The following is a 13181-nucleotide window of genomic DNA, read 5'->3' as shown; positions in this document are numbered from 1 at the left end:
GGACCAGTTGAAATCGATGTTGAAGTCACCGAGTATAACGGCAGCTGCGAAAGATGGGTGCAATCTTTCGAATTCGGTTCTGAAGATTAAGAGGTGTCCTAGTTTAGGAAGTCGATAGACTACTGCGAGAAGGAGAAGTACCTGTTGGAGAGATTTTTAATAGTAAATACTTAGGTTGACCGCGGTACCCAGCCGAAGACAATGCAAAAATTACGGTTCCGATCCCGTAAGGCACGAAAACGCCTGTAGTATCTAGAGACTTAGCGCCTCACTAGATCAAGAGATCTCAATATCGAGATATCGAGATATAGACACACATATTAGGTTAGAGAGGAGAGATTTTTGGAGGACACACTCGCGGTAATGCCTAACAGTCAACAGCTTATTCCTTTGTATTTTGAAAACTAAAATATACCAATTACTATCAGAGTAAAAAACCCTGAGTTGTTCCTTTAGTGAAAGAAAACGCTTGGCGACGAGTATTTTTATCGCACAGAAACTCGCGTGCAGAGAACTGTTAAAAAGTGAGGTTATCCTTTGTTCGTCACGATGCCGGTCGGAAAAATACCTGAATTCAAGCTGGATACCGAGGATTTCGAGTTGTGGGCAAGCGTTTTCACAAATTATTTACTCGCAAATGACATCGATGGTACGAGAGACGACGCAGCTACAAAAAAGAAGGCAATAGCAATCCTGCTATCTTCAATAGGCGTGTCCACGTACAGCCTTCTCCAAAGTCTTGTTGCGTCAGCTAAACCTGAAGAGAAAACGTTCAACGAGCTTATCACAGTGCTCAAGGGTCATTATAAACCTGCATCAAAGGCAATTGCAAAGAGATATAAATTCTTCAAACGTGTCCAACAGCCAGGGGAGTCAATAAACGTTTATTTATCAGAGCTTTGCAAAATAGGTGTAACATGTAAGTTTACAGATTTAAATATGTCATTAAGAGACCAACTCATTGTAGATATTCGTTCTGAAATAGAACAAAAACGTCTGTTTCTCGAAAATGATAGTCTGACCTTGGACAATGCTGTCAAGATTGCCGCGAGTCAGGAAGCTGCAGATAGTAGTACTCAGCTAATACGACATAGTAGTAGTCTCGTTACTGCCACTAATTAGACTAATAAAGTCGCCGTCATCAAAACCATCTCAGCATCCAAGCAAGAATTTTCATAAGTCAAATCAGAGCAATTTAGCGTGTTCTGGATGCAGAGAAAAACATCAAAAAAAGGATTGCCCACATAAAAATGTTGTCTGTCATAATTGTCAAAAATCTGCATTTGCACGTCATTATTTTACACGATGTCTATCACAATCAAAAAGCGGAGGAGAAGCTAAACAGAAAACCAATCAAATTAACAGTATCAAGCAAATGCCACATGATAGTCCTATCATGATCATCGTTTGTCTAAACGGAAGTTCAACGGATATGGAATTTGACACTGCTTCGAGCACGAGTTTTATTACGCCTAATATATGGAGAAAATTAGGTTGCCCCAAGTTTCATCCAAGTAACAAAAAATTTTGAACATACACAGGATAAAAATTTGAGTCGAAAGGAACGTTTCTTTGTACTACTGAATACAATAAGCAAACGGTTAAACATCCGATTCATGTCTCAGAGGGATCTTGTCTTTTTGGTCGTGACCAATTGAGAAAGATTCAGATGGATTGGACGTCAATTAAGAAACAATGTTCTCAAGTATGTCGTATTGCCAATGAATTATCATTAAATCAGTATTGAAAGAATACAGTGATGTTTTCGATCAACCTGTTGGAGTCATCCGAGGATTCAAAGCTAAATTGGTACTTAAAGAAAACGCAGTTCCTTGTTTTTTTAAGCCACGACCTATTCCATTTTCATTGCGGGATAAAGCCGATAAAGAGCTTGATAAAATGGAAAAATCTGGTGCCATTAGCCGTATTGAGACATCAGAATGGGCTTCACCGCTAGTAGTAGTACCGAAACTCAACGGATCCATTTGCATCACTGGAGATTTTAAACGCACTATAAATAATCAGTTACATATTCAACAGTATCCTCTCGCAAGAACTGACGAATTATTCGAGAAAGTTTCAGGAGGTCAAAATTTTACCAAATTGGATGGTCTGGATGCATTTCATCAAGTGGAAGTAGACGAATCATGCAAAAAGTATTTAGTCATAAATACTCATCGTGGCCTTTATCAGTACAATGTATTACCAGAGGGCATAGCATTATCGCCAGCGATTTTTCAAGAATTAATAGATCGAATGCTCAAGGAAATTCCAATGACAGGATCATTCGTAAACGACACTATTTCTACAGGAAAAAATGATTAGAGTCATTTACAAAACTTGAAGTTGGTACTTCAGCGTATGAGAGAGTAGAATTTTCAATTGTCAAGAAAGAAATATATTTTTATGCAACCTTCAATTAAATTCTTTGGACAAATCTTATGTACGGAAGATATCTGCACAGATCCCAGTAAAGTCGAGTCGATCATGTCCATGAAAGAACCGAAGAATAAAAATAAAGTGAAGTCCTTCCTGGGATTAGTTAACTTTTACAGCAAATTTATTAATAATTTATTACATTTCTGTAAACCGCTAAATTATTAACACGTGAATTAACACGTGATGGAATTAATTGGAACTGGAATAGCCAATGTAAGAAAAGTATTGACAAGATCAAGAAAGCTGTATCCAGCGCTCCGATACTAGCTTATTATCAACAGTCTGTTCCTGTTGGTATAGCATGTGACGCATCTTCAGTTGGAGTTGGAGTAGTCTTATTTCATCGTTATGAACATGAAAGTGAACAATCAATCGCGTTTGCTTCTAAGATATTATCATCGGCAGAACGTAACTATTCTCAAGTTGAGAAAAAAGCTTTGAGCATCGTATTTGGAGTAAAACGTTTCATTCAGTACCTATATGGACGTTGTTTCATATTAGTTACAGACCGTAATCTGTTGCTAGCAATATTTGAACCAAATCGTGATTTACCATCACTTGCTGCAACTAGATTACATCGTTAGGCTATGTTCCTGTCAAGTTTCCTGTACAATATTAAATATCGTAATACTCATCGTCATGGTAATGCAGATGCGTTATCACGTCTACCTCTTGAAGATAATCAATCAGTGGACACCGTAGTAGATGACGAGGTGAAAGCCATCGCAGAAGAACATCCAATAACTTCAAACTGGGTAAGACAAAAAACTAGTCGAGATCCAGAATTGTCTAGTGTTATACAATTTATTAAGAAAGATTGGCTTAATAAACAGTCCCAGTTACCGGATAAACCCTTCATTCATCGTGAAGAGTTAACGATAGAACAAGGAATAATCACGTGGGGTGTCCAAGTTGTAATACCGAAGTCATTACGAGATCAAGTTTTAATACAATTGCATGAGACACATCCTGGAGTCGTCCGAATGAAATCCTTAGCAAGAAGTCATGTATGGTGGCCAGGAATCGATAGCGGAATTGATTCACTTGTAAAATCGTGTACATCATGTACTGTCAATCGTGATAATCCTGCTGTGGCTCCATTACATCCATGGTCAATACCTGAAAGAGCCTGGCAACGTTTGCATATTGATTTAGCGGGTCCTTTCCTAAACAATATGTGGTTAATAATGATTGACGCATACAGTAAGTGGCCAGAGATATATAAACTTGGAAAAGATTTATTATCAGCTCATGTGATCCAAGGCATTCAAGAAAGCATCGCACGTTATGGCATTCCAAATACAATAGTCTCCGATAATGGTCCTCAATTCGTGTCACAGTAGTTTGAGGAGTTTTGTAAGAAAAATGGTATTCGCCATACGACATCAAGTGCCTATCATCCTAGAAGTAATGAGAAAGCTGAGCAATTTGTCAGGACGTTCAAGAATGGTACTAGTAAGAATGCACAAAAAGATAATGTTGAATTGTGCAATTTCTTATTTAATTATCGGGTCACAGTACATGCAACTACAGGTGCTTCGCCGTCCGAGCTTATGATGAGAAGATAGTTAAAAAGTCGTTTTGACTTGCTACATCCTAATGTAAACTCTACAGTGAGGAGCAAACAAGAGAAGCAACGACAACAGTTCAATAACAGTATTCCCGTTTGTGAATTCAATCCAAGAGATAAAGTTTAGGTCCAAACATTTGGAAAAAACGATCCCAAATGGAGCCTTGGAACCATTATGAAGTCTGTTGGTCCAGGATCATATATTGTTCAAGTAGATAGTCGTACTCTAAAACGACATGTAGAGCACATCATTTTGACAATTGTTCAGGGATTATCTAGTAAAGGTGATATTATTATTAATCCGGAGGAATTGTCGAGTTCGTTGGAACCAAGAATCATTGAGGTACAATAAACGGAACCAGAACCTAGTACCAATGCTGAAGCAACAGAGAATTCTTCACGTCCAAAGCGGAATACACACTCTCTAGATCGTTTGGAATACATGGGTTTAGGTACACAAAATAAAAGAGGGAGGAAAATGTAGTATCTAGGGACTTAGCGCGTCACTGGATCGAGAGATCTCGATATCGAGATATCGAGATATAGACACACATGTCAGGTTAGAGAGGAGAGATTTTTTGAAGACACACTTGCGGTAACGCTTAACAGTCAACAGCTTATTCCTTTGTATTTTGAGAACTAAAATATACCAATTACCATCAGTAAAAAACCCTGAGTTGTTTCTTTAGTGAAAAAAAACACTACAAAGCCCACGCCACCCCCTTCTCCTCTCTCTGTCTTTTTTGATAATCTGGTATCCTGAAAGGATACCAGATTTTATCATGATATCGAAAATGTGAAACTTAAGCCAAGTTTTTGATAGTGCAATAATGTCAAATGTTCTGCAACCAAAAAAGTTAACAAATTCAGAGAGGTGTGGAAGGAGGGACTGGCAGTTGACGTGTTCCACGCAGAGTTCCGTTGAAGCAGGAAGGGGTGGCGGCCAAACTTCACTTGTGACGCTTCGAGGAGACTTTGGGGATGGGCCCGTGGTTTACCGGGCGGTCCTCAGTTGAACGGTTATCAGTCGAACTCGCAGCGAGAGCAGTGCTCCCAGTACCCCACCCCTCTCTCCCCCGTCAGCAAGAGGTCGGTAATCTGTGGGGTATTTCACAATGTTTTTGCGCGTGACCGGAAAATTGTCCAAAAGAGACCGCCGGAATGGGAGCAGTCAAGGTGGAGAGATGCTTGCTACCGCGTAGTCGAATGGGCGAAGTATCGGAGTGTCTTCTGACTTGCCCGCTCCGGACCCAAGCCCAGCTCAGACGTCCCTCTCTAGCCGCGCCTCTTGCCGCGGCAAAGACTCCACGAGTGGAGGACGCAAGACGTTCGTTAATCTTGATGGTTCCCGGCTGCAAACCCAAAATCGACAATCTGTCGAGCGTTCCACTTGCACGCTTCCCCCCCCCCTTCCCCAGCAGACGATTCCTAAACTTGATCGAGAAGAACTTAACTATTAAAAGGCGGGGACGGTCTCTTTTAGCCGGTATTCGAAAGCACGCAACAATATGATCGAGTCCGATCTCGACGCCCAAAGCGCGCGCTATCTTTAATATAACATTTTTTAAGTTTTCGGAGGGATTTTCCTTTATTACAAATAATATTAGTTCCGAGCTGCGCTTTTCGCGCTCTAAAGTTTCGAGGCAAGTTTATTCAGCTTGACTTGCGCATTTCTAGATTTAGGTCCCGACTCTAGAGCGGCGATACGCCTGTCAAGCGCGGCGTGCTGTCCTCTCAACTCAGTCAGAGACGAGGTGAGCGTCTCCGATGTAGCGATTAGTTTAGACTCAAATGACGCCAGCTGCGGAATAATCGTCAAGAGATCCTGGAGTTGCATTCTAATTATAGGAAGATCCCACAGTTGCGCCTCGATGGCGGACATCTTTCCTAGAAAACTGGCCACCATCCCCTTAACGGACTCAGCCTCAAACGTTGGAGGAGCCGTTGCTTCCCTCGGAAGGACCAAGCCGGCCGTTTGCCTCAAGAGAGCGGCTCTCTTGCACACAGTGCAGTGAAAGGCGCCGGGCAGAGAACTGCTGGTCAAGCTGGTGAAAGCGAAGACGCATTCTTGGTAAAAATAATGCTTAATGGTTTCCTCGTACTGCAGCGCATTGGCAGCCAAAATAAAATGTTTGCAAATTTCGCACGAAAACATCATAGCTACTCAAAGGATGGACCAGAGGATCGGGATGGCCAACAGAAAAAAAGCCAGTGACCAATGCGTTAGGAACGCACGGCGCAGCACCAAATTAACAGTGAAGCGGCAGCCGCTGGGATTCGGGAACGCGTACCTGGTTACGGCGAGCCGCACATGCGCGCTGGCCGGCGGCTGTCAATCGTTCGAGAAGTTTTTATCGGATAGCTAAAAACTGCGTAAAGTACCTCTATGGGTCAGCGGAGGTCCTTGTCAAAACAACTAAGCGTCAAGCTATAAAACCCTTGACAAGAATCCTGGAAGAAGTCTGCCTCAAGAGGCAGTAAATGGCAGAAAATGTGATCGAAATACGGAACAATACAAGAACACGTCAATCGGTACTCACATGATCAGAGAAAGAGAGAGAGAGAGAGAGAGAGAGAGAGAGACTGACTGACTGACTTACAATGAGTAAGAAGAAGGTCCTACGCGACCTTGAAATTTGCATCGTTTATTCGAATATAAGAAATGAGTTTCGTAGCCTCATCCCGGACGCAATTTAGCAAGTAATGAAGGTGTTGTGTATCGGATAAATGCATCGGGGTAATTATCAACAAGGTGAACAAATCTTGAAATGAAACCCATTTGGTTGCCTCGCCAGGAAATGTCGGCAACTGAATGGGCGATAGTTCTATTTGGAACGGACTTACGCTGAAACTCGAGTCGGATGCCACTGTCGTATTCATGGTAGGAGCGGCGTCCAGTTCCTCCTGGAAGAAATCGTAGCTGACAAAATACTGCTCTTCGCAGAGGTCAAAGACGTTTTCAGTGAAGTACTGCATGGATTCGCGTTCCTCCTGGGATGTCCCTCTCTCGAGGCAAGCGGCTGAGTCCTGAGCTCGTTCTCAGTAGAAGTCGAGAAGCTGGATGCATCCTGGAATGATCGCAAGGATTTCTCTCGCCCCAGTTTGCCATAATTTAGCGTTGCGTTAGCGATCAAGCGAGCATTCCAATTGAATATTTCAAACTCCCGCTCCATGTTACTTGGACCCTTCTTAGACATGTTAAATGGAGCGCGCAAACCTGATCACGGATACGGTCGAAAAACTCACGAAACCCGAGTAAGTCGCATTGATTTGCGCACTCAATGCGTCGAAGATCGCACGTAGGCGTGTGACACAAAATTCACTGTCCAAATATGCTAGTGTGCAAATAAACGTTGCGCAGAAATAACTTTTTCTACGCAGGTGAGAACGCCATGCATAATTACTAAACCGCTCTGTTTTAATTAATACTTCGTTAACAGTCCGAGAAACTGTCCGAAGAAACGGCGCGAAATTAAAGTCACAGCACAATGGCACATTCCATGAAGACGCATTAACGAAACGATCGCCCTCATAACAAATTCGTGTCCGACTCGACCAAGGATATCCTAACCGGCTCACGTCACTGTTCGACAAGAAAATAAGGGCAGGATTGATGAAAGCGTTCAAGAAAGTCGTGCCAAAAAGCAGACAAGAAGTCAACGCGCAAAAAATGCGTAACGCTCGTCGAGCGAGGGGCGTCTCCAATGTGTGAAGACGGCGGGGAGCACGAGTTCCAAGTCACGGCACTGCGCGTTCCAAAGAATGTGCACGGGGCGAGAGCAATTCTCGCCTAGAAAATGCGCTTCGTCTAGCCTCGCGAACGGAGCACCACTGTCTCACGAGGCTGCATTCCCTCCAACCAGCTCAAAAGACCAATGTTTGTAGTATTGCGAAATGTTACAATTAACGGCTTGCTGACTCGCGACTTGCGGGCGTGGAGAGGAGAGGATATGAGGAGCGCGGGAGAATAACTGATTGGAGCACTAAAGCACTGTACTTAATAAGAGTTATAGTTTTTTTTTTATTACCACAAGCACTGTACAATGCGTTCATCGGACGCTCTATGGTAACGTACGCGTTCGGAGCGGATCGCACGACGGTTTGCAATGAAAAATCGGTTTTAGAAATAGCGTGTTATCGTTTCGAGCACTCGAGCGAATCTGCTGAATTTTGCCGCTTGGCCAGGAAAATAGGAAAAAAGGAGGCGAAAGAAGGCAAGCGCCTTTGTTTACGAATGAATGCGGCCTTTAGTACGCGCTGTTTGCTCGCAAATAATACGATTCCAACTCGCGAATAATATACGATTCCGAGCCGTATTCGGCAAGTGCCTTAACAATTTGTTTAAATAAGAATGCAACTAAAAAATATGTCAATATAATACAATAATTAAATTAAGTGCAAAAAAATTTTTATTAAAAAAACATTTAAAAAACATTTAAAAAATATTGTCTGTTCATTGGGATGTAGATTAAGGTTTCTTCATTCATAGATCTATTTTGTCTATCGATACCGTTGTAAAATTCTTTGATACGATTAATATTTGCCCTTACTTTTCTTGTCTGAATGTATAACCATTTATATTAAAGAATTTTACAACAATTGCAAAGCAGTATTTTCCGCTAAACGCACCCAATTTTGGATGATATATGAGCAGCGTTTCTAAATCTTTATATGTTTGAAATTGTAAAATTAACATTTAATTATATTATATAATATGTCAAAGAAATTTTTTTATTTTATTTTTATTCATAAGGGATTAAGTATGTGATAAATATGAGATTAATTATTTAAAAACAATGTATAATTTTAATTTTATTGATCTTTATGATTCAGAGTAGTTGTATGTATTATAGGCCTGTTTTTTATTGCTAAAGTAGTGCACATTCTGCGTTAAAAATAATATTTAGACATATGTTTGAAATTTTATGAAAGCAAGAAGAAAAAGCTAATGCAGTCCAATGCAGCAATAAAAACAAATCCTACATATACTTAATTTCTTGATACAATACAAACGTTTTTTTTTATTAGAATAATTTAATATGTATAAAAATGATTTATAATAAAAACTTTCTTAAATTTTTTATATACATACTTGCATATTATATATATTTTGGATTAACCCTCCGTAGGCAGTTTCGGTCTTTTTTGTTTGAAGCAAAATTCTTAATCTCTCAAATTTCTTTGCTCAAATTCAAATTTTTATTAAATAAAAGTTTTAACATTAAAGGAGTTAGTTATTTGATAATGTAGGAATGTGGAAAATGATTATAGCCGTGAATTTTCCTATTTTCCCTTAACTTTCTTAGTTTGTGCCATATGACTCAGAGAGACGGTCAAAAGACGTCCTTAAGATCGACTTAGGATTTGAATAATCTAAGGACATCTTTAGGCTCGGCTTGGGACTTAGACGTCCCGAGAACGTCCTTTGGATACAGTGTGCTGTGTGGGCAACTTAAAACTACGTCCAGTGGGTATAACGTAGGCTATATATAGAATTCCTTTAGTTTATTTAACATTCTTTGGGAAGTCCTCAAATTTTCATCCTAGTATAATGTCCTATGTCCGTCCCATTATTGTCCCGGGACATTCAGAACGAATTCAGGATCATCTCGAGGACGTCTTGTGCTATTAGGGAATAGTAATAAAGCGATAACGGATTGACTCTGCATTATACTCGGCGGCAGTACGTGTTATTTGCATAAACGCAACCGCGTACGAGTTGAAATCCATCAAAGGGCCTAATGGTGCCGCGTAATCCGTCAGAGGCGCAGTAAAAATGCAATTTATAAGAAATAATTGCAACGCACGACTTCGCAGCTTTGTCGCGTCGTATTGTCAAAGTCCCTCGCGATTCCGCACGCGTTGCTGGAAAAAAAAATGATAACGCGTCTTAATGACAGCCGCGAAGACGACGGTAAATCTGCATCTCGCCATTACCTCGCTTACGTTTCTGTAGCCACAATCGCGTATTAATTGTCGTCGTAATGCGTGAAATGTTGTGTGATTTAGGACTCAGAAAAAGAGCTCGAACGCACGATACGTGTCACTCGGATAATGAATTATTTTTACAAGTTATTCGGATTACGTGGTACATAGTTACACACGTAATCACTTGGTGGATTCAAAAATAATTAAGTGACGTTATGTTTGTAAGATCAATCAAAGCGCAAATAGCATTATTGAGGATTATGATAATTTGCATATAAAATGCGATTTATAAAAATGTTAAATTACTGTTCAGAGATCATTTAATAAAATGTAATATCTTTTCATCTATAAAATGTAAAAGAGTGATAAAAGATTGTTTAATTATAATATACTAGGATAATTTTGGTAATAACTGCCAAAGTAATTTATTTTGCATACTATAATGTAACATTTTATAAACATTGTTATACTCGACGAGACGAGCACACAAAACACTCACGAAGAGAAGAACAAACACACAGCACAAAATAATTAGATACTCTCTTTTACTGAAAAAAGAACACTGACTTTAATTGAATGACTATATACAATTAATTGGTAGCGGAATTATTCAAATATCGCTTGACAGCTCCGCGTTCCGAAACAGGACAAAAGCCGGCCGTGCTTCTTCTGTCTCATTGGGTGCGGTCCACTTAGCGCTACAAATGTTTCGAATTATTTGGAGCGTTGTTTTAACCGGTCCACTTGATACTACCAACTCTCCCAAAAGTATCTATGACGTCATTAAAACGTCACAGATTTCCCTTTCCATCTCGCTTCCAAAGCTACAGCTTGGAGAGATAGTACAATTGAAGCGTTATTTGAACAACGCGGGAAAGTATAATGACAAGCCGCCTGTTGTGTACAGGTTAAGTTTACTGTCGCACACGATTACTTCGTTGCTATCTTCTGTGCTGTGTTGGTTCGTGTGTTGTTCGTATATTGAATCGAGAAAATTAAAAATAATGCCGCTGTAAGGCTTCATGACAAAAGTGCAGGACGTATTTATAATATCGAAGTTTCCGAAGAGGACGTAATTAAGATTAATCAAGGTAATAACGCTATAAATTCTATATTTATAAGCAGTTTTGTTTTATAATTTAGAAAAACAGAAGTAAAGTAGTCTTACATTTTTTTGTGTAATAGATGCTATTTTCAACTAAAATATTAGAAGCTTACAAAAATAATCAAAAAATACAAGACAAAAATATGGAAATTGTCAAAGACCCTGAAGATCTGCAAGTCATTGATTCAGGTAAATTTATTTTTTTTTAGGATTTATGCACACGTATACGCATATAAACGCATGAGTAAGTGCGTGTGTCTGTGTCTAAATCAAATTTTATATTTTTATATATATTTTGTTCATTATAAAATTTTCCATATTTTTTCTAGATGATACATATTCTTTATCGGAAGATACAGCTCAATCAAGTCAAGAGTGTACTCAAGAAGATTTTCAAGGAAAAGGTATATATAATAATAAATCCAAGACTAGTATTCGATTCTTATATTTAAGATTGTGTTAAGTACCATCTCAAGATGTCAAACAATCAGAGAACTGCATTAACACCTTAAGACATTACTTAAGACAATCTTAAAATAAGAATTTAGTATAAACACTGGACTGTAAAGGATGTAAAAAATATATAGTATATGTACAATAAACCGTATGTTATTTTTTATAGATAACTTTCGTTGGCCGCACGAGGCAGTTCTTTTATTACTTACATTGTATACAGAACACGAAAATGAAATCAAATTGCGAAAAATGACTATGAAAAAATTTTGGAACATGATTGCTTCACATTTATTTCAAAAAGGATATAACGTTACAAGTTCTCAATGTAAAAATAAAATGGCTGGTCTGAAAAATACCTATAAAAATGTGAAAGATCATAATTCAAAAAGTGGCAATGATCATAAAACGTGGCGCTATTTTGATGTAAATATACAAGAAAAAAAATATATTTCGTATATATCAATTATATTAAGTGTAAATTATAAAAATATTAATTTTTTGTGTTACAGGTAATGGACGAAATATTCAATACAAAGCCGTGGATAACACCAATTCGTACATTAGATAGTAATAATCTTTCATCATCTTCAGAGTACAATGATAGTGGAGATAAAGAACGATCTTCATGTAAAACTAAAAAACGTTCTACACGTAAGTATTATTACCGAACTTCATAACATCAAATACATTCTTATTTTGTTGTAGTCAATGTAAAATATTACCAATTGGTGTTACTATATTGTATTTGTGACTATTACTGAATTAATAGTTATTAATTTATACTACTAAATTAATATACACTGTATTACAATGATTTATTATAATTCATTATAATAAATCATTGTAATAAAGTGTATATTAATTTTTACAAAATATGGACATTTTATGATATTAAAATTACAGGCCCAAATAAATTATCTATGTTGGATAAACTATAGTTGCTGTTACAGAACAAAGTAGCATTGACCAAAAAAAAATGAAGAAGCGATGTCTCGTCAAGATAAATTGCTCAGTATTCTTGAAAAAATTGCTGATAAGTAAACCATGAATGTTTGACAAGTTAAATTACTCTGAAATCATTAAAAATAGTTTAAAAATTATTTGCTCTCAACAATAAGATTTTATTAATATACAAATAATTTTAATAAATTTTTTGAAGGTAATATTTATTTTATTAAATTATTAACGGATTTTATTTCTTTTTCTATATACCGCGGTACAGATTAATACAGTATTTAACAGTTTCATTGTAATTTCTTTTTATTATTATATACGAGTTATGATTTAGTTTTTCGGGCTGTGTCAAATTGATTAAAGCAAATTATTAAAAATGTTAATATTATAAAATAATATTTTTTTTGTTAATTACTTAAGATTATTTAAAACTAGTTTATGCGGGCAATAACCATTAACTTATGCCGGAACCGGTAAAGTTCAATATTAGAATTTCAATGCTTCTGTTTATCGAGTCTCGATATGTTGCCTGCATAAACTAATTTTTAAGACTGAATAGAAAAATAAGATGTTTTGTAAAGATTAACATTTATAATACAGCAATAGTTATTACTATTACATATATCTAAGAAGCTTTTTATATAATTACAATGTGATACAAAAATACAAGAATAAAAATAAAAATGATTTATAAACATTTCATTCTATATGTGAGTTATTTAAAAAAAC

The 13181-nt window shown here is 37.7% G+C and overlaps 3 protein-coding genes across 3 annotated transcripts; all 3 read left to right on the top strand.

Moving 5' to 3' along the window:
* The first annotated feature begins 1375 nt into the window (after window positions 1-1375).
* LOC105201269 (uncharacterized protein K02A2.6-like) lies at window positions 1376-2325 on the top strand. The gene is made up of 2 exons (XM_011169220.2): window positions 1376-1514; window positions 1742-2325. Exons 1-2 carry the CDS (start codon window positions 1376-1378, stop codon window positions 2323-2325), a joined length of 723 nt encoding a protein of 240 aa, XP_011167522.2.
* A 701-nt stretch (window positions 2326-3026) lies between these two features.
* On the top strand, window positions 3027-3782 carry LOC105201270 (uncharacterized protein K02A2.6-like). Its single transcript, XM_011169221.1, has one exon. The coding sequence runs from the start codon at window positions 3027-3029 to the stop codon at window positions 3780-3782; it is 756 nt and encodes a 251-aa protein (XP_011167523.1).
* Window positions 3783-6966: 3184 nt separating this feature from the next.
* Window positions 6967-13154, top strand: LOC105201267. The gene is made up of 5 exons (XM_039458367.1): window positions 6967-11231; window positions 11372-11446; window positions 11665-11921; window positions 12008-12149; window positions 12472-13154. The coding sequence occupies exons 1-5, from the start codon at window positions 11123-11125 to the stop codon at window positions 12537-12539; spliced, it is 651 nt and encodes a 216-aa protein (XP_039314301.1). The 5' UTR covers window positions 6967-11122; the 3' UTR covers window positions 12540-13154.
* The last annotated feature ends 27 nt before the right edge of the window (window positions 13155-13181 follow it).

Source organism: Solenopsis invicta, chromosome 16 (assembly GCF_016802725.1).
Source record: "Solenopsis invicta isolate M01_SB chromosome 16, UNIL_Sinv_3.0, whole genome shotgun sequence".
Taxonomy (NCBI): domain Eukaryota; kingdom Metazoa; phylum Arthropoda; class Insecta; order Hymenoptera; family Formicidae; genus Solenopsis; species Solenopsis invicta.
This window is presented reverse-complemented; position numbering and strand designations above follow the sequence as displayed.

What these genes read in the sequence shown, in the direction of transcription:
- LOC105201269 (XM_011169220.2), top strand. Translation starts at nt 1,376, where the DNA reads ATGCCACATGATAGTCCTATCATGATCATCGTTTGTCTAAACGGAAGT. An exon ending in TTGCCCCAAGTTTCATCCAA is followed by an intron (nt 1,515 to 1,741) that starts GTAACAAAAAAT and finishes TCATTAAATCAG; the next exon opens with TATTGAAAGAATACAGTGAT.
- LOC105201270 (XM_011169221.1), top strand. Translation starts at nt 3,027, where the DNA reads ATGTTCCTGTCAAGTTTCCTGTACAATATTAAATATCGTAATACTCAT.
- LOC105201267 (XM_039458367.1), top strand. Translation starts at nt 11,123, where the DNA reads ATGCTATTTTCAACTAAAATATTAGAAGCTTACAAAAATAATCAAAAA. An exon ending in TCTGCAAGTCATTGATTCAG is followed by an intron (nt 11,232 to 11,371) that starts GTAAATTTATTT and finishes TATTTTTTCTAG; the next exon opens with ATGATACATATTCTTTATCG. An exon ending in AAACGTGGCGCTATTTTGAT is followed by an intron (nt 11,922 to 12,007) that starts GTAAATATACAA and finishes TTTGTGTTACAG; the next exon opens with GTAATGGACGAAATATTCAA.